This window comes from Rutidosis leptorrhynchoides, chromosome 2 (genome assembly GCF_046630445.1).
Source record: "Rutidosis leptorrhynchoides isolate AG116_Rl617_1_P2 chromosome 2, CSIRO_AGI_Rlap_v1, whole genome shotgun sequence".
Classification (NCBI taxonomy): domain Eukaryota; kingdom Viridiplantae; phylum Streptophyta; class Magnoliopsida; order Asterales; family Asteraceae; genus Rutidosis; species Rutidosis leptorrhynchoides.
Window position 1 is genome coordinate 375,334,873 of NC_092334.1, and position 21,855 is coordinate 375,356,727.

Consider the following 21,855-nt stretch of genomic DNA (forward strand, 5'->3'; position numbering starts at 1 on the left):
CACCTTTCTGACCGAAGCTATTACCGACGATTCATCGCTACAACCTATCGCCAATGATCGTCGGTGGTAGCGTTTGGGAAATCACTAATACGACCATCCCATAGGATCGATTATGAGTGCTAAATTTTGAGGCGTGCAAGATGTGCAATTTGCACATGCCCCCCAAAATGAGAATGGGCTAAAATATGTAACCATCAATTTATTATATACTCCATTTATGTATAAAAATTTAAAAATAGTATATGGTCCATTTACCTATAAGGTTTTAAAAATATTAGATTTTTTTTGCATTTTTTGAATAAGCTATTAAGGTTAGAAATCGACGAAATAAGTTCTGAAAGTGAATCAGATTTGGGCTCTGGGCTGTTCGGGGGAGTTGTACAAGAGGGAGCTGCTGACCTAGTCGAAAGTTGAAGCTGTTAGCAAGGAGTTCTCTTTGAAAGAAGCATTGTTCCATTCTCCGACCTATGTCATATTTACCGGTTCACTAACATTAGCCTCCGAAGACATGATCCTTGGTCATTGAGATTCATGGGCGATTTAGATATTTATTTAGGTTTGGAACCGTAGATTTTTTCACCGACTCAGGCATTATTCAATAGAGGTGCAAGGCTTACAGAAGTATTGAAACTACCACAATATGCACCATATCTAATTGAAAAACAATCAGCAAATTTAGAAACTTGCCACCAATGTCAAATCTAGCCATGTCCCGTGGATCTATAGAATTCACCCGTTCCTTTAAACCGTTGGGCACTACAATCTATAGCGAGAATCGCAAGGCCGGTCAATAGGGAACAACCTAGCAAAGTGTCCTGAGATAATAAGGCGTCAGTGAAAACGCCCAGTGACGAAAGTGGTGACATGTAAGTAGGCAGAGAATAAGTAGTTTCAAACAGAAAATGAAGGATGAACATATCTGTCCTTTGGTTGAATTTGAAAGTAAACATAAAAAATACAATACTTTTATAACATTTTTTAAACGGTGTGTTTTTTGTCTGAAGACAATTACCTTAAATTAATTTAATCTCTTAAAGACAGTTATGAACATGTTTTCTAGAGTCGCAATGATTCTGAATCCTTTGTCGATTCTTTCATACCTAGTACATTCATTTCAACTATTACTCATCATCAACAGTTTTAATTTACATACTCAACACCAATTAAATCTCTCAAACTACACACAAAATCAATGCATTTGGAAAGTATTTGGTTGCTTTGCTTGTGCAAGCATTTGCACCACCTCTCTCATTGTTGGTCTTTCAACATTGTGTTCTTGCACACACAACATTGCTACGAAAAACATCTCTTTCGCTTCATCGATAGGAACTTTTTTAAGCCGTTCATCCAAGATCTTTTCAACTGCTTCTTTTTTCCCGTTTGTTTGCATTCTCGACCATCGAACAATGTCTAATCCGTCTTCCCCAAAGTCCCCAACTGGTTTTCGCCCCGTGATTAGTTCCAAAAGTACCACCCCATAACTATAAACGTCACTTTTCTCATCAATCTTTAATGTGTACGCATATTCTGTTACCACCAAACAAGTTAAGTTAGATTATAAACAGTACTACTATTTCTTTAACTTAGGTAAAGTACAAGTTAAAGTGAAAAAGAATCAATATATGTCCATAATATACCATACAACATCATCTTTATTGAGTTGAGAGAAAGTAACTAAAGCTTTGGATCCCAATCTTGATACTTTCATTTAATGGACAGGTGGCAACTAGACATTACGAATGGCTCGATTCAGGTCAATTGCTCAAATGTGTTGAATAAAATTCCAAGAAATAGGTCACAAAACCATTAGAAACAATTACTCATTAAACATGTTACCCAAATGTAGGATGTTTCCCTTATTCATGTTATCCGGAGACGCAAGTGTCATTTTTTTACTCAGATATGTATGCGGTCTAACTATAGTATATCGTGACCGTTTTCAACCCTTTCTCTGACTACATGTTCATGTTCCGACTTGAAACGACAAAAAAAGTTACTTTTTTATCAGCTTTTCTGAAAAGCTTGACCGAACCTTTTTCTGGAAGACATCCGTGAAGGGGTGGTCTAAAAGGTTGACGAGGCTGATTGTTGACGAAAATGACCTAGGGAAATTCGGACGACGTCCAGAAAGGATAATAATATAATTTTATTTAATTAACTTATTTTTAAATATTTAATATTAGTTAAAAAAAATTGTAGACGGCATGTCGTCCGGAAGGGGTCATCAGTTCTTGACCAAGAAAGTAAATGTGAGTCCCTCGTTTGTCCGAAAAATATTCATCATTTCATGCGGAAAAACTTTCTGCCACGAACTTCTCGGGACGTCATGTCCTGGACGACATATCATCCGAAAAGGTTTATTGGGACAAAAATTCGTCCATTTATCGTCCGGAAAAGCGTGTTTCCCTGTAGTGTATGTATATAAAATCATAAAACTGAACATAAGATGATTCAAGTACCTGGAGCAATATAGCCATATGAACCAGCAATAGCAGACATACACTCTGATGCACCACCATCTTGCAAGAACTTTGCAAGCCCGAAATCGGCTACATGTGCTTCAAAATCCGAACTAAGTAAGATATTATTAGACTTAACGTCTCGATGAATAATAAGAGGTGAACAATCATGGTGCAAGTAACAAAGACCCTTTGCAGCTTCTATAGCTATTTTAAGCCTTATATCCCACTTAAGAACACAACCACCTTTTTTACCATGAAGTAGTTCACCTAAACTACCATTCGGCATGTATTCGTAAACCAACAAATTTGTCTCCTTATTCGAACAAAGCGCCATTAATCTCACTATATACCGATGCCTAATTCTTCCTAATGTTTGAATCTCTGCAGATAAACCACTATCATGTGAACCAGCATTATTATTGTTGCCTTTACTTGTTCCTAATTTCTTTATTGCAACTTGCTCTCCATTTGGCATTGTTCCACCATAAACAACGCCGGCCCCACCTTGCCCTATGATGTTATTATCCTTCAAGCATTCCAAAATATCTTGACTTCCAAATTCGAGTTTTTGAAACGCCGTGAGCTTCCATTTTGATTTAGAATGCGTCGATGATCTCATCTTTCGAGTCTTGATAATGGCTAACACAACGAATGCAAGTGAACAAACAAGAAGTCCCAAAGCAAAAACAAGCTTAAATCGAGCGGGAACCTTTGTACTTTTGTTATCAACTTGATGGTTGACTTGTTGAGCCAATGTAGACGATGAATCGTTGCATGGAAGTTTCAACAACGGCCCACAAAGATTTGGGTTGCCCTCAAAGGATGTGGGCTTAAAGAGGGAATACTGTCCAACGTTAGGCACCGAACCAGATAAGTTGTTGTACGAGAAATCTGCTGATGTGAGGCTTTTCATAGAGCCGAGTTCAATTGGGAGTGTTTGGTTAAAGTGGTTCCATGAGACATTAAGGTAATTCAGTATGTGAAGTTGTGATATTTGAGAAGGTATTGATCCCGAAAGCTCATTTCGGCTAAGATCCAAAAAAGTAAGCGATGAACACCGCGATATCTCTTGTGGGATTTGTCCAAAAAAACTATTTCTACTCAAATCTAACTTGAGTACACTCTTTAAACCTCCTATCGACGAAGGAAGCTCACCCGAGAGCTTGTTGCCGTTCAAGAAAAGAATCTTGAGGCCCGAAAAGTTCCCAATAGAAGATGGTAAAACCCCAGAAAAACGGTTATTTGAAAGATTCAGTTGAGTTAGCAAATTTGAAGGGTTTGTGTTTGATTCTTGTAATCTTCCACCCAAATAGTTGTTCTCTAACTCAACTAGTGACAGAAATGGCAAGTACAAAAACCCGCTTGGTAACGACCCACTTAGATAGTTTTGTCCCAAACGAACTCGGATAAGTGACTTGCACTTACCAAGATCATTTGGTAAAGGTCCGAAAAGAAAATTATCGAATAATATTAAAGTTTGTAACTTTCGTCCGAAACATAAAGATTTTGGGATCATTCCAGTGAGCTTATTAGAAGAAAGATCAAGACGGGTTAATTTACCGTTTTGTCCCAACATAGGAGGAATGGTACCAGTGAAGTTATTATCCCAAAGATTAAGTTCTTCCAAATTGGGCAGTTCTGCAACAAACATGGACACATCTCCATGTAATCTGTTGATAAAAAGGTTCAAGATTTTGACTTGTTTGAGAGCAGATAACTCTGGTGGGACCTCACCAACCAGCTGATTATTCGAAAGATCGAGACTTTTTAAGCTGACCAAATTGCTAAGTTCAGAAGGAATCGAACCCACCAACCGATTAGTCTGCAAGAATAAAGTATCTAACTTTGTCAAGTTCCCTAATTCTTTAGGAATTTCACCTCCTAATCCACAGTTTGATAGATCAAGATGAACCAAATTCACAAGTTTACCAAACTCTAATGGTATTCCACCATCAAATTGATTAAAATAGCCCAAAAGAAGATGTTTTAAACTTGTGAGGTTCCCAAGTTGGCTAGGCAACAAACCCTTCAAGTCATTACCACCCAAATGTAGAAAAGTTAGCATCTTTAGATCACCATAAGATGCCGGAATTTCACCGGAAAAGTAATTTCCACCAAGGTTTAAATGATTTAAACTTGTTAACCGAGAGAGGTTATGAGGAAGTGGGCCCGAGAAATTGTTGTTGTAAGCATCAAGAACTTGAATTCTAGTCAACATTGTGAGGTCAAACTCGAGACCACCGTTGAACATATTGTTCGATATGTTGAGGAACCGAAGTTTTCTTAACTCATGGATCCGTCCCGGGAATTCGCCTGAAAAACCATTCCCGGATACCGTCACATTTTCAAGCGAACGAAGTTGAGTTATAACGGGAGAAAGAGTACCCGAGAGGTTGAAATTCGATATGTCGAGTGAGCTTATTGATAATGTGGTGTTGTCACAAGTGATTCCGCTCCAATTCGAACAAAGAGAAGTGTAATGCAAGATGTTCCAAGAAACCAAAGAAGGGTGATTAGTGACATCAAAAGATTGTTTCAAAGAAACAAGAATTGAGGCTTGGTTTTTGAGTGAGTGATTTCTAATAGAATGACAAGAAATGAACAAGAGAAACAAGACAAAATACAAGATTGGTAGTAGCTTCATTTTGGAAGCAATGAACATAGTGATCAAGTCTTGGTGAAACTATATGTGATCTGTTGAAGTATTCAAGACAAGTTTTAGATGTTGTCGAGTAATGATAGCACCATTTGCTTTCATGCTTACAAATGGGACTTTAGTCAGTATTATTACCGTACAGAAAATTACTAGTAATAATCATTGTATTTTGTACAAGGTAGTAAAAAATTAAGATTTTGTGTGATGTGTACTTATATTCTTAGCCTATTGTCTATTTTATTTATTGGATTTAGGATCATCTTTTACTTTATGAGTTAAAGTAAAAGCAAAAGAAGATGCACTTCATCTGCCAATATACCTTTTCATCCACCAAAATTCCCTCATGATACTATTATCTTCACTCTATTGAACTCACTGCTAGAGTTGTCCACCAAATATAATGTAAATGTAAATTTTTTAATTTGAACAGATCTGTGGTCAACAACATTAGTAAAAAAATGTTGAAAATCTCAAAACAATTGTTAACCTATGTATATTGTCATGATTATCATTATTATTAGATATATGGATGATGTGTATAACTATTGTTGGTGCATAAACGTAAGGCCCTCGTTCATGTGGACTCGGTGCGAAATCAAAATTATACTGCCAGAGTCCATTCGTACGGATAGGATTTATATTCGTATGGATAAGAGTACTTCTGCAAGGATAAATTATATACATACGGATGAAGGACGCATCCGTACGGATACATCTGCAGACTCTATAAATAGGTGATTTCGGGTTCATTGTTAAGGTCACGGACCCTAACACCTCTTAGCCGATTCCAGTAGTTCAATAGCAAACCCTAATCGATTCCTAATCATTCAAAGTCAGTTCTTCTTAAGGTAAATCGATCTAAAAATCAAGTGTTTTTGACTAAAAACACTATATCGAAGATTCCACACTCGATATAGCATTACACGATTGTTTAATTATGTTTAAACGATCCAACAACTATCTTGGCCTAGTTATTTGTATTACTCGGAATATTCAAATATTACTAACAATGCATCTTACACATCTTATAGTAGTAAAATAAATGGTCAAAACAATCACAAGATAAGTTAGACCCTATATATGTAAAAATAGTCGCGGAGTCGCCCTCTCTTTTTATATGGATTATGTATTATGTATATACCCTCCTAATAGAAATAACATTTTGACTATATTTAACTATGTAATAAAAGGAATAATATATAATATATGGAGTATGTTAAATTTAACAATTTTGGAGAAGGCTCTTGTCACTTTAGGCCACTCAAAAAGAAAAAGAAAAAGAAAAAGCAGCAATGTCTTTATTCTACTACACTTTGTTGGGATTCATTCTTGGCATGGCCCTGTGTCTGTGTGAGCTTAGGAAACTAATATTATGATGTGGTCAAGGGAATGTCAAGACAGAAGCACCATGTATCTGAAAACTTGCAGAGCATATATCAATTTGGTCCCATTGAAGTCTTTTTCACTTTGGACAATGATACAAACAAGCACATTTATTATTTTTTGTAAACGGGTATACGGATGAAATTTTTCCTATTAAAGATATCACGAAGGGATACACAATCTAACTATGTTCGTTTCCGGCCCTTTTCTACCGTTTAGCTTTTGTATTTTTAAAAAAAAAAATTAATATATACTTCCTCCCATATTGATAGTCCATTATTCAATTTTGATTGGTTTAAAATTAATAGTCTACTTTCATAAATAGAAAAATAAATAATAAGATAAAGTTGGTTTATACCCAGTAAAACTTCAAAGTAAAAGAAAATATACAGAATTCTTAAAGTGTGTTTTTTGTTAGATGACCATTAATATTTGATAAGGAGTATATAATAAAACCCCGTAACAAGCTTGTTTGTTTACATGCATGCTGCAAAAGGAGAGTTGTTTTGAAGATGAACAATTATAATTCAAAGCTCCCTTTAAGTGAAGAATAACAATAATAAATACAAAAGAAATGGCAAAGGTATGCATGCTTTATGATGAAATAAGTAATACTTTCAGTGGCAACTAACACTATGATCCCATGTCTGCAGACCATATAATGAATCATGATGATGATTATAGATACTCGACCAGTTATCGTGTAAAGAAATTTCCATTTGCAATCATCAAATCTTGCATGTGTGCATACAACATCATCATCATCATCATCATCAAAATTTCAGATTCATCATCTTTTTGGTTATCTACACAACCTTACTGTTTGTTTAAATTTTGAGATATCATTGGTAACTCTTAACTATTTCATAAAAGCAATGTTGAAAAATAAGGAAGAAAAAAAAAAGTGGAAGGATTTTAGACTAAAAGTATAGTTGCATTACTTTCAACCTTAAGCGAAGAATATACCCCAATGATAAAAGAAGAAAAGCATGTTGCATTCAGCCGAAATGTCTATTCTTGAATAAGCACAACAACTGCATATGCAAAGTGCAAGACAAATGATGCACTATTTAGCATTTCATCTAGTGGACCCCGCGCTACAAATGTGAATTGCCTCGTGACTCTTCAATACTCTACAATAAATTAGGTTAAATGAAGTTGAAATTAGCAAAGATGTGACCATAGAAGCTAATAATAGTATAGAAAGAGATCAATTACCATTTTTTTGAATGATTTGCTTTGGGCTACTATATTTGCATTCTCATCTGGTTTCGCACGATCCAGAGCCTGAGTAACAATGTTTACATGTTTCAGCAGAAATTGTACATGTATGTGATAATAGCAATCAAATCTCACCTCCCCATACACCACTCATGTGTTATTGGGTTTTGTTGTTGTAGTACATATAATTATCAATTGATCATTACTACAGTACCATAACTATAATTATCATTACTTTTCTAGCAAATGCATATTACTTATAATTATCAGCTCCGTCACTCTAATTAATTAGACACGGCAAAGCAGGTGAGGCAAGGTCAAGTTGGGAAACATGTCAAATCATAATGGGTTATTTCAGATTATGGGTCAAACTGGTTGGGCTGGGTTGAACCATTTGTTAATATTAAGTTGAATTATTAATAGCCTATAAAATAACTGTAGTTGTGAGTAAATTTCAAAAATGAAACCAAAAGATTTTTAACTAATGTTAGGAGCAAAAATAAATTCTTGAGCAAATTCCTACAGTAGCATAACATTTAGTAGTTTCAAAATTTAAATCAGAAAAATAGAAAACAGTAACAGAGTTCTCGAAAAAGATTAAAAGAATGTGCGACTTTGTGAAGCAAAAATCACCATATTTAGGATTTTGGATTCTCAACTATTATTTGTATTTTGGATTTGGATTCCTGATTTTTTAGTATTGACTTTTAAGTGGTTATTTGAAAACTAAATTAAATCAAATCTATCCTTTTCTTTAAATGTTATGTCACACTGACAAAAGGAAAAGAGTATTCTTGAACCACAACTTTTTATTTATTGTCATGGTCTTCTGGGGACGAACCGGGGAAGACCCGAATTCTCACCTGGGGACGAACCGGGGGTGAGCTCGGACTAGCCATAAGCCCAAGTGTAGAACTCACTCCCAAAAGCTAGCTTGAAGGAGGAGGGAACACCTTGACTTATAAGCCATCACCCAATCTCATACTTGGGCGATGTGAGATCGTAACAATACCCCACTCTTAAAGAACCAACGTCCTCGTTGGTCACGGCTATGTTGGTCACGGTTGGCACCCTCTCTTCGGGTCCAAGCCACCACTCCATAGGCCACCACTCCGAGGTGTCGGGTCCCGAAAGGCGGGCTAGCTCTGATACCAATTGTCATGGTCTTCTGGGGACGAACCGGGGAAGACCCGAATTCTCACCTGGGGACGAACCGGGGGTGAGCTCGGACTAGCCATAAGCCCAAGTGTAGAACTCACTCCCAAAAGCTAGCTTGAAGGAGGAGGGAACACCTTGACTTATAAGCCATCACCCAATCCCATACTTGGGCGATGTGAGATCGTAACATTTATTTTTTACAAAAGAAATTCAACAAAATGAAATACACCAATAATATAAAGAGGGAGAAAAAAAAGAGATCAACTACCCCATTTTATGAACTTTCTTTTGTGAAATTTTGGCGACTCTAGCATTGTTTGAAAGAATAAGAATAAATGTAACGATTAATGGTAATGAAGAAGAAGTGTTTACCTGGATTAGTGATTCCACTCGCCGTCTCATCCGCGTATGCATAAAACCTTCTGAACACTGTTATTACCAATTGTAGTAAAAAGATATGAAAGGTTGATTAAGGGTGTATTAGATATCTGTTTCTTATAACTAAATTCATATAATACTTTCCAGCTTAAATTAAATTACAGCTAGAAATAGAAACTATGTGATACTCTGTATAGTGTTCAAAATCACAATCTAATCACTTTAATGACTAAATTTATTAAATATATAAATATAAATAGGCAGATTATATAAAGTGCTTAGAACAAAACAAAGAATATAAAGCGTCCACCTTCACGTGATAGTTCACATATGCATGAAATGTTGACAAACTCCAAACGGTTTTGTCAAGTTTTTTTCCTTCTACATGGCGTGGATAGATAACTGCAATCGTTAAGCATCAGAATCAGATATAAAAAGGCTTACAAACATCTTAAATGAATAAAAAATCACGCTTTTGCCATTACCAAATGAAACAAAACCAGCATTAACTGACAATGCATGTTCAGGAGCTTCCTTCAGTTCGTTAGGAGGGGAAGATGACCATAAACATGCTGGAGCATTATTAAGTCCAGCTGTACGTCTTGCTTCCACAAACTCCTACAATTCGGGAACGAGTTGGACGTTGACCAACATTGACTAACGTTGACTTTTAGTAATAAATAAATTGAACATATATATAACACATAAATATATCAAACATTAAACATAAATATTTTCAAACATAGATAAAGGACCCAAAATCTAATTTTAAAAATATCAAAAATTTGACCAACTTTGACCGACTCTGACCCGAATTTGACGTGACTTTTTATTTTTAGTGTTAGACCGACTGGCCAACTTTGACCTGACTTTTTACTTTTAGTGTTAGACCGACCTTTTAGGCATTTATGGGTGAAACGGAATAGGTTAGTCCCCATGGCCATCGTTTACAACAGTGACTATACTAGGTCAAGAACAATTACTATTGTCCATATGGTAACCCCACGAGTAGAAGATATACGATAATCTATACCTATAGTTCAATATGTTATTGTAGAAGATAAATCATATATTTAGAATAGAAGGGTTAAAGGAGGGCCTAGAGTTAATTCAAAAGGAAATAAGACATAGGAAGAGATGGAAACGTGGATTTAAGCTAGGTAACTTAAATAGTTGGAAAAAGTATAAAAATGTGAAATACAATGATGTTTAATATATAGGGGTTGATCCGTACACCACATCAAATTTGCCATACACCACCAAATAAATTATTTAGACATTTTGGCCCTTCCTTTTACACCATCAAATTTGCCATACACCACCAAATGAAGGGTATAAATGTCCAAATAATTTATTTAGTGGTGGCAAATTTGAGGTGGTGTACGGATCAACTCCCTTAACATATAGGCCATAGTTATCTTTTTATCATCACTTTATTACTCAATTATTTTTTTTTTAGGTAGCAGTGGTGAATTAAAAAATCCATATTAGGTTTACCTGTAAAAAAGATGCTGCAAGAACAGTATCAGTGGAATCATTAAATCTCATTGGAAAAACCACAGTCACCTTTTCAAACTGTCACAAAAATTAATAAACTAGTCAGTCAAATTATAAGTACAACGTTTACAAATGATACAAGAAAACATGATTGTAAGGTCATAAATGGAAAAATGAAAGCACCTGAGGAATGAGGAAGAAGGATTCATTTGGGCGATGTACAAGTGGAACAAGCATCCCGGCATTGGATGGTGCTGACCTGGATGAAAGGCGTTTCAAGATTACTCGTAAAGGGGCACCCATTACTATCTCTCTTACAGATGCAATCGTTACCAACAAAGCTTGTTTATTCTCTGCAAGTAACAGTGTCATATCACCATCAATGTTCTCTGAACTACACAATATTTGCATTACTTTTCAATAACCAACATACTGAAAAATCATAAAAAATGAGTGATAATACATATATGTGTAGTACATCATAACCTGACATCTGACACGTGTGATATCACAACAATAGATAATCCAATTGCAAACTGTTAGTGTACCAAAATAAAGGACATGAACGGCTTTAAAGATATAATAGGTCTCCAAGCAACAATCGGTCAAACGCTTACATCTATTAAACCAAACCTTGACTAGACACATTATGTTCTTGACATCTCATTTGTATGTATAGGTTATGTGATGTAGAAACTGTAGTACGACACATCACACGGGACGTAGCCTAATGACAATAATAATACTAAAGGATCTTTAGTACCCTTGGTGTACAAAAGATTGTACACAATTAGGTTCTTACAAGACAACAAATCTACAAGCTCAATTGATCAAGACATGAGTTTTTAAATTAATCATGAATGGATAATGTAATTTTCTTAAATTCCCTTAGTTTGTAAAATCATTTAGGCCATGAGTGAAAGAAATATGGGCTCTTGATGCTAAGATGTGAATGAATAAGGTTTCATCATTAAGTTAAAACCTAGATAACACTTGCGCCTAACTTGCAACGTATAAAGGCATCATGAAGTTTCTGGAACGTTTCATCTTAGTAAGTTATTACTTGCTCTTATGTGGACAAAATCCACACATCATTGTACAATGCCATATGGCAATTAACCTCAAAGTGGTTAGTGCGTAACTAAAAGAATTGATGCTAAATCTTGTGGAAGGGTTACCCAGCTGTCTATCATCAAAAGTTATGGGACCTCGTAAATCAACTCCATACTCTTCTCGGATAAAACAGAAACAATAAAAAGCTATCATCGGTACACACATAGTGAAGGATCACATTATACGAGCAAAATATAATTGTTATGCATACTGAAGGTTTACATGTTGATCTCATGAGCCCTCTAACTTTATGTTATGCATATATAATGGATCTCTAATGCTGCTAAAATGTTCACTTTAACAATCCTACCCAAAAAGGAACAGACAAGCGTAACTAAACGAGACTGATAAAGGAAGCTGTGTGAACACAAGAAAACAAACAAAGAAAAAACTGTTCTAAGCCATAAATAACCAACACCAATTCCAACAAAACCCAATCCCGCCTTTGGGTAATACACATTTTAGGTAATTGGTAGATAAAAAAATACATGTGGATGCAAACTTGATCTGAAAACAGAAAAATGAACTCGCCAAACCTTCATTTGGAGGAAGTTTGGACAGGTTAAGTTTAACGGTGAGATTAAAGCAATCTCTGGGAGGATCAAGAATCTGAACAACGTTGCCATACGCTGATTTAATAGCCTCAATGGCTCCAAGTGGAAGGCCGTTTGAGAAAACAGTCTCTGGAGGTGGAGTAGGAAGTGATACTGATAGATGTAGAAGATGTGGATTCTTTATTGATGCCTGCAATAATTAATTACTTAAGTCAGGTCATAGACCAAATTCATTCTTTAGACCAAATTCATTTAAATGGCTAACCTGAATATGGTAACGAACATCATCAAATTCAACCCAATGGCAATCCAACTCGACTCCTTTATCAATACTGTACAACCAAGACAAAAACAACGTTACTAAAGAGTAGGCAGTAAAACTATTCTAAATTAGCAACCTGTAAGTCCATCTTCACAATCGTTGCACATGAGTAGTCTGTAAACATGATTCCTATCATTAACATATGCAATGTCATTTGGTAACTTGATATCTTAACTTACATTGAGCTTTTCAATATCATTTCATTCTTAACACAATCAAGCTTAAAATAAATCTAAATCAACACTCAAGCTAGGGTTCATGCGTGCAGTGTGGTAATTAATCGAAAAATTGGTAAAATAGAGTTCTAAACAATAACATTATCATGAATTGAACTAAAATAAACCTAATTATACGATGGATAAAATCAAATTACATAACGCTGATGAATCGATTAAAACTCACTTTTGAACGCGGTTTGTTAAGATCTGTAAAAGGTATCTTGACTGAGATTGAAGTAATATCATCGTCTATCTGTGTATGGCTTTGTGCGCTTACGCATATCTCCGCAGCATCTATATCTCTATATGTGTATCTATATCTGTGAGATGGATGTTTGTTTTGAGTTGACGTGAAGATGAGGTATTACAAATTACAGAATCTTTTGGTTTTAGGGGCAATCAATCAATTAAATCAAACTGGAATGAATTGAAAACAGAGAATGGGATGGTATCTGATTAATTGGTCCCCAATTCCCAAAATCCTGGTTTTTGGGTCCCTTTCCTTTGACACCCTATACAAGTCATTTGTGATTTTAATTACTCCGTAATTAATTAATTAATACAATACAAATAAAAAGCTAAACGAATGATGTGTATTGGTGAACATTTTTACTGTAGTTAATAGGTTACTTTTGTTATCGTTTCTTCACCCTAAGATGTACGAAATTCACAAAAGTTAACTAGTTTCACTAAAATAACTCGGTCACTAAGACCATCGATAGTGCAACGTGATGGCCAAAAAAAACCACAATCACGCCTCTATCGCGCCCCTGTATGGCGTGATGAAGCAAAAATTCGACCGGCGTGATGGGTTGATCACGGGGAAAGTTTCTGACATTGCTCGCGTTTGATTGGCTGCACCATTTCGACCGTTTTACATTTCGACCGTTGCCCACAATTTAAATAAAGTGAATTTAATTTTATAAATAATAAATTTTATATACCTCTATAAATACAACACATCTCATTCATATATTTTCACATAACATTTTCATTTCTATCACTTTTATTTACAAAACACTCTCTATAATATTTCAAATTCATAACCATGTCTCAAAATCCCGATCATAATGAGCCCGGTTCCGGTAATCTCTACAACTTTGGGTCTCCAAATATGTCCGGTTCGAGCTCAAATTCGCCTCAAAACGATCGGGGTAATCGGCCATTTGACAATATCTCGCAACAAAATCTTCTTAATGATTTTAATAATGCTTTTTTTTCTCAGTTTCTACAACAACAACAATTTCCATCACAATTTCAACAACCATTTCTATCACAATCTCAACAACCATTTCAACAACAATTTCCATCACAATTTTCTCATTACTCGCAACCCGGTATTATACCATTTCAAGTTCCAAATGCGCAACCATGGTCACAATCACAATAACTTTTACACCTCTAAATAACGAAAAAGTAGAAGAAATTCGTGGTGGAAGTCAACAACCACAAGTTCGAGTTCGTACAAGTCATAAACGAAAAGGAAAAGAAGTTGCGAAAGAACCCAAAATAAAAAATTGTGGATTTCACCCGAAGAAATTTGGTTGGCGTCATGTTGGATTGTTTGTTCGGAAGATGGTGTTTATGGTAACTCACAAAAAGGTTCGGCATTTTGGGCTAGAGTTCGTAATAAGTTTAACAATAATGATTCCGGTTATTTAAGAAACGACGATCAATTAAGTGGGAAATGGCGTCATATGGATAAGGGGTGCAAAGATTTCACGGGCTTATATAAAGAATAAGAATGTAAACCAAGGCGTAGCAGTCGAAACGAAGAAGACGTGTATAACTTAACGGTGCAAAGATGGCAACAACGGGCAGCGAAGCCATAGGCTTACAAGGATGTTTGGGAATTCTTGAAGAAGAAACCGAAGTGGTATACACCACCTGCAGTTGGTGGAAGTGGTGTGCGTAGAAGAAGATGTCGGCAACTTTAGCTCGAAGATGAAGACGATGATGTGGTTGGCGAAAACCAAACAATCAATCTCGGGGAAGATCGGTTAAGCAACCTTCAGGAGCTATTTGGAGACGATGCGATTCAACGTCCAATGGGAAGAAAACGATTGAAGAAGGCTGCTAGAAAATCCAGTTCGTCAGTTGTGGGTACTTCATCACGTGGTACGAACTCTTCAAACTCTTCAAGATTCGAAGAGTTGGCTTCGCAATGGTCTGACAAAAAGGACAAAGAAGTGGAGAGGCGAAACAGTGTTATGGATGCAATTGTAGAGGAAGAACGAACACGATCAGCAATGAAAGTTCTAAAATTATTTAAACTTAATTTAGACGATATCGCCGATCCGAAAGAAAGAAAATCCGCTTTAAGGTTCAAGAAAAAGATGGCCGGGAAATACAAAAATTATATCGAGCTTTCAAGTGACGACAAGTAATCTGTTATATTTTATTATAAACGTACATTTTAATTTCTAGAATTTTAATAAAGTAATTGTATTAGAATTTTATAATTATTGTAACTTTTCATTTTTAGGACTTTTATAAGTTGTAATCGTTTAATTTTTATTAATTTAAGTGTGTTTTTATAAATTTATATCATTTATATATGTAATATTTTTTATTAAAAATAAACAAGTTAAAAAAAATAACTCAAAATAATATGAAAAAGAAATTAAAAATGTAGGACCAATTTAACCCATTACACAACCATCACACATACCACTACAAACTCCATCACGTCATCACATTTGCCAAATCAGCACTATACCCCACAAAAACACCCCATCACGCCTCATCACCCCGTCAAAACTAAAAATGGTCCAAGTAATCAAGCTACATGTAGTTAAGCATAAGTAGGAAAACAAAGCTCTTTGACGTTTTAGTTAAACCAACACATACAACTTTTCAACGGTTGGCTATAACTAAAGACTGGAATTGATCATATTTATGAAATGTGAAATTATGGGGCTTAAATGTTAATAAGATAGTTAAAAACTATATCCGTACATTAGAACAAAATATTGTGGTCTAATTTCACGATAAAAGAGCTATGTTTTTAAACATATTTGTCCATTGAGAAAAGAAGTACCAAACGTGAGTATTTTAAATATATAATCAATATGCACACTTGGAAAAAAGGGTTCAAAATGAATGTGATAAAATAGTTGATGAACTAAAAAACAAAAAACATGTGGAATGGTTGATGCATGAAGATGAAAGAGATTAAAATGTGATAAAGTAGTTTAAAAACACTAGTTGGGAGAAATACATAGGTATATGGGTTGAACTCCATGAGATGGGGGTGATTAATAATGGTTAAGCTTATTTTGTAGTTGATATAGTTATTTAGATAACATTGAAATGATGATGAAATAGGTTCCTAATTCAACTCTAAGTGAATGCTCAAGGACCATCACTAATGCTTCTGATTGAGAGAGGAATGTTGGAGTGAAGAATCTTAAACAAAAACAAAGGAACGGGTGCAACTCGTGACTGCGAGCGTCAATATCGCGATCGCGAAGTTGGTGTGGACACGACACGTGATAGGGAAATTATTGTTCGCGACTAGAGATTATGTTCGACATGGCTCTCTCGATCGCGAAAGAGAAGGCATGTGGATTCTCGCAATCGCGAGTGGGGGTCTGACGGGCCAAACTTTCAAAAACCGAGTTTTCTTGTTCGTTAAGTTGTTTCCTTGTTGAGTTTTGCCTATATAATTACCCTATTGTAAACTATACATTGTATCACCAATTATATTAATTAAAATGTTACTTAAAGTTTGACTAATGTATTGTTGAATTGTTGTTGATAGACGACTTGATTGAATATGACGTTCGGATGATTCATTTTAAGTTAAGAACGATGATCGTTAATTGTATTGTATTCCTATTTTCAAATATTGGGTTGGAGATAAATTACTATAACACCGGCCATTTTTTTATTAGATCACAGCAGAAGTCATCATAACAAAATACAACAATAATTACATAAATCCACGTCATCAAGTTAATATTTACAAAGTGGTGTTACTTAAATATTTGTTTAACAAAATACAAGCCACATCAGAGTTAAGTTTGTCAAACACGTCGTCACCATCCAGCCCATCTTCACGTATACCAAAATACCTAATCTGCATGGGAGGAATGTGGGGGAAATTAGCACGAAGCTAAGTGAATGGAATCTATCTAACAGACTAAGCATAAGCATCAATCACGCAACAGCAACAAACAAATGCTAACGTCCTGAACTAGCATACAAGCAAAGACAATACGAGGATCGACAGCTTGTACGAGCACACGACTCCTAGCTGATCGGGCTAGAGTCTACCGATAGCCTTTCCTGCTGATTCAACTGCATAACAATCCAGACGCAACGAATGCGTCCTTCTATGTTATACTGAACAAACAGCAGATCCTGACCCAACCTTCCTAAGACAGGGTTGACCTCATACGAACCGGTACCTTCCTGAGACGGTGGGTCCCCAACCTTCTTGAGATATGGTTGGTGTCAAACAATAAGTGCACATAAATCATACCACAACAAAATCTGCCAAGGTCTAATTAACATAGCAATCCATCATCTAAGCATGGAAATCATATAATAACAACATGGTATTAACAATATCATGGTAATATTAATAAACAACAGTAGCATGGCTCGCTACTTAAACTTTATCCGGAGATAGACCCACTCACCGAATACGAGTAACAGAAGGTTCTCAGAGGTCTAATCTTTCTGAGCCTTCTCTTTGTCTTTACCACCTGAGAATAATACGTACCAAGTCAGTACACTTATCGCAATCACCTTTTGTCAAACTAAACAGTTTCAATCATCAAACGTTTAGCATAACCAAATCATAATATATATATATATATATATATATATATATATATATATATATATATATATATATATATATATATATATATATATATATATATATATATATATATATATATATATATATATATATATAACTATATCAATTATAAATATAAACAACATATATCAAGATTTGATCACTACCTTATTAGTTATCATAACTAATAAAAACTAAATACTAATTCATATAACATAATTTTACACTTAGAATCATCTATTTTATCATATATAAATACCTCATATTCATATAAATCAAGTTATATATATATATATATATATATATATATATATATATATATATATATATATATATATATATATATATATATATATATATATATAAACCCATAAAAACCTCATTATCGTAACTAATAAAATTCATATAGTTACCTTGATATAGATTTGATTAAGTGTAGAAGCTAATAATCACCACAAGACTTGATTAAATCTCAAAACTTCAAAAGCTAAGAATTATGATTCAATGTATTTTGATCTTACATATATATAGTGAATGAAAATGAGAATGGAAGCATGAATCAACAATTAAAAGCATGATAATATGTCATGTGTCCAAGTCTATGCCATATGACAAATTCTATCATGATAACTTGCCATGTGTCTAAGTCTATCATGATAACATGTCATGTGTCTAATTCTACCATGATAACTTGTCATGTGTCCAATTCTATGTCATGTGTCAAATTCTATCATGATAACTTGTCATGTGTCTAAGTCTATCACCCTATTTATTACAATTATATTTTAACGGGTATTTTATCAGTTATCTGGAATACTACGCACCTCATTAAGCAGTCCTAATGAGGCCTAATTTAAATAAACAGATATTCGTCGTCACAAAACGAATCTAATATTTTCAAATAATTATTAACACATAACTAAAATGCAGCATATAATATCACAAATAAAATCCTAAGGGCAAAAAGGTAAGCTTACGTCTAGACCCGGATTTAGTCTGTACAAATCTACTCCCCTTAAAGAGATTTCATCCTTGGAATCTGGTCAAAGTTAAACAGATTAGGGTAACGAGTTTTCATCAACTCTTCGGTCTCCCAAGTTAGATTTGCACCCAAGCTGTGTTTCCATTCTATCAACACCATGGGTATCTGTCTCTTCCTTAACTTGGTCACTTTTCGGTCTACAATCCTAATCGGTTCTTCAAATAACTTCTTACTCATATCTACCTTAAAGTCCTTCAATGGTAGAATCTGATCTTCATCTTCCACCTTACACTTACGCAAGTAACATACATTGAAGGTATTATGAATACCAGCTAATTCTGGCGGAAGATCAAGTACAACAGTCTGATCATTTAGAATTTTACTAATCTGAAACGGCCCAATATACCTCGGGGCTAGTTTACCACGTTTACCAAATCTGATGACCCCCTTCCACGGTGAAACTTTTAGGTATACACGATCACCCACACCAAAAGTTACCGGACGTCTACGCGGATCATCATACACTTTTTGTCTGTCTCTAGCGGCTTTTAACTTTTCACGAGCGATAGCAACCTTTTCAGTTGTCATCTGAACAATTTCGGGACCCGCAAACTGTTTCTCCCCAACTTCTAACCAATAAGTCGGAGTTCTACAACGACGGCCATACAACATTTCATAAGGCGGCATCCCTATACTTGAATGATATGAATTGTTATACGCGAATTCAACCAACGGCAGATGTGAATCCCACGAACCACCGTATTCTAATACACAAGCTCTTAGCATATCCTATAGAGTCTGTATCGTTCTCTCACTCTGACCGTCTGTCTGAGGGTGATATGTTGTACTCAAATTTACACGCGTACCTAAATTTTGTTGTAGACTGTTCCAAAAATTTAACACGAATCTAGAATCTGTATCTGACACAATTGATAACGGTACACCATGTCTGCTGACTATTTCATTCACATACAACTCGGCGAGTTCACTTAATGTAATAGACTGAAACCCGGGCCAGTTCTAAGTTGTCTATTTTGCCCTTAGGGTTTGTGCTTAAGTTTTAAGTGCTTTTATTTTAATTATTTTATTAGTGTTTTATTATACTTTTGTTGTGACCAGTTTGTGACAAGGGTCCCAGAATAGGTTTGTTTATTTATTTTGGACTCCGTTAGGGCCGCCTAACGAGGTACGAAAGATATCAGATAACTGATAAAATACCCGTGTGTTGTACAGTGTGGGAATTTAACCCAATTAAGTGACTAGGGTACTGTATTTTCTTCCCATTTCTAGAAAATTCACTAAAACACCGTACCTTCATCCCTCCCATCTACCAAACCCTAATCCTTAAACATTGATCTTGAGCTCAATTTGGTGTTAGAATCGTGTTTGTTATCGTTTACTGAGTCTATCAAGGTAAGTAACATGTATTTTTGTGTTCAATTCGTTGTTAAATTCATGGTTTTGTGTGAGTTGTGTAAAAAGCTTGAATTTGTGTCAAAACAAGTGATTTAAGTGTTGTTATGATCAAATTGTTGTGGGTTTTGAGTCTATAACAAGTAGTGAACAAGTTGTGGTCGATTTTGGTGTTTAAAACGAGCTCTAGATCGAGATTTGAGGATTTCATCGTGAAGTCCATAGCCTTTGTTCAGTTTCTGATGAAGATGAACACAGTCGGCTGACTGTCGGTTGACAGTCGACCAACTGAGGGTTGAACCGACCGATTATTGAGTGAACCGACCGACTGAGATTTACCTTCGACCGATTGATGTAATACCAGGTGAATCGACCGACTGGGAAGGTCAGTCGACCGGTTGTGTCGACAGTCTACCGACTGTCAGTGTCAGTCGACCGACTGTGTGTCCAGGGCAGAATGTTTTACCAAAGTGCCTTTTTCTAGCCGTTATGCTGCCCGTTTGTATTTTGGTGTTCAGAATGTAAATTTTGAAAGTGCATAAGTGTTAAGTAGACCTTTTTGTGGCGCTTTTTGTGACTGATTTTCTGTACTGTGTTGTTTTGTGTTAACGGACAGAAACTAACTTGATTTGCCTTATGTTCAGGTGATAAGGATAAGGAAGCCACTCAGTGATAGATTATCTGAGCTAGTTATTGGTATTCGGTGAGTGGGTCTATCTACGGATAGAGTTTAAGTAGCATAGCATGCTACTGTGGTTGAATCTTTTACCATGCATAGTGTAGGAATTGCCATGATAGAATAATATCGTTTGCCTAATGTTGTATGTGAATTATGTGTACACTGTGTGAATGACACCAGTCGGGCCTAGGGAGACTGGGGACTCGAGACCGTGCCTAGGAGAGGTTAAAGTTCGTATGAGTTCAACCGTGCCTAGGGGAGGTTGGGTCCATAGGCTACTGATTGTGGAGTATAGTGTGAACGATGCATCCCCTGCATCTGGATAACTATACTGTGAATTGAGTAGCAGGGACTATCGGTAAACTCAGGCCCGATCAGTTGAGAGTTGTGTGCTCGTACAAGCCTTCGATCCTTGTATTGTCTTATTGTATGTTAGTTGGTAGTTAGTAGGTGTTGTTGTTAGTATATAGCTTGTGTGTGGCTTAAGCTATATCTGTTAGATAGATTCCATTCACTTAGCGGTGTGCTAATCCCCCACATATTCTCCCCTTGCAGGTTTAGGTACTGCTAGTCGGGATGGGTGCTGTTACAGAAGACATGTTTGACAACCCTACTCTGATGTGGACTTTTGTTTAAATTATGTTTTATAATAACGTAACACCGTTGTGTAAACTTAAACTTAATTACTCAGATTAATGTAAAGACGTGACTTATACTGTGTTTATTAATAAAGTATTCTGCTGTGTTTAAAAAAAAATGGCCGGTGTTACACTTAAGGATGCCTTTTCACGAGTAGCAAGAAAATGAGCCCTCTTGGTCAAACTATCTAACTACTACCCATATCATATCATGATTTCTCTGAGTTCGAGGTAAATTGGTTACAAAGTCCATCGTTATGTGCTCCGATTTCCACTCTGGAATCTTTAACTGACACAAAGACCCATATGGTTTCTGATGTTCAGCTTTAACTTGTGCACAAATATGGCATTTTTCCACGAAATGTGCAATA

The 21,855-nt window shown here is 35.6% G+C and overlaps 3 protein-coding genes across 3 annotated transcripts; all 3 read right to left on the minus strand.

Annotated features, from left to right (window-relative positions):
- Positions 1-1,018: 1,018 nt before the first annotated feature.
- Positions 1,019-5,124, minus strand: LOC139892074 (uncharacterized). Its single transcript, XM_071875108.1, has 2 exons — positions 2,460-5,124; positions 1,019-1,527 (listed from the first exon to the last, which is right to left on the minus strand). The coding sequence occupies exons 1-2, from the start codon at positions 5,122-5,124 to the stop codon at positions 1,190-1,192; spliced, it is 3,003 nt and encodes a 1,000-aa protein (XP_071731209.1). The 3' UTR covers positions 1,019-1,189.
- A 1,838-nt stretch (positions 5,125-6,962) lies between these two features.
- Positions 6,963-13,453, minus strand: LOC139894456 (actin-related protein 2/3 complex subunit 2A-like). The gene is made up of 10 exons (XM_071877767.1): positions 13,147-13,453; positions 12,688-12,754; positions 12,405-12,612; positions 10,939-11,108; positions 10,756-10,833; positions 9,744-9,876; positions 9,569-9,660; positions 9,253-9,309; positions 7,720-7,788; positions 6,963-7,634 (listed from the first exon to the last, which is right to left on the minus strand). Exons 1-10 carry the CDS (start codon positions 13,206-13,208, stop codon positions 7,599-7,601), a joined length of 972 nt encoding a protein of 323 aa, XP_071733868.1. The 5' UTR covers positions 13,209-13,453; the 3' UTR covers positions 6,963-7,598.
- A 5,334-nt stretch (positions 13,454-18,787) lies between these two features.
- Positions 18,788-19,426, minus strand: LOC139888996 (uncharacterized). Its single transcript, XM_071871972.1, has 2 exons — positions 19,229-19,426; positions 18,788-19,117 (listed from the first exon to the last, which is right to left on the minus strand). Exons 1-2 carry the CDS (start codon positions 19,424-19,426, stop codon positions 18,788-18,790), a joined length of 528 nt encoding a protein of 175 aa, XP_071728073.1.
- Positions 19,427-21,855: the final 2,429 nt, after the last annotated feature.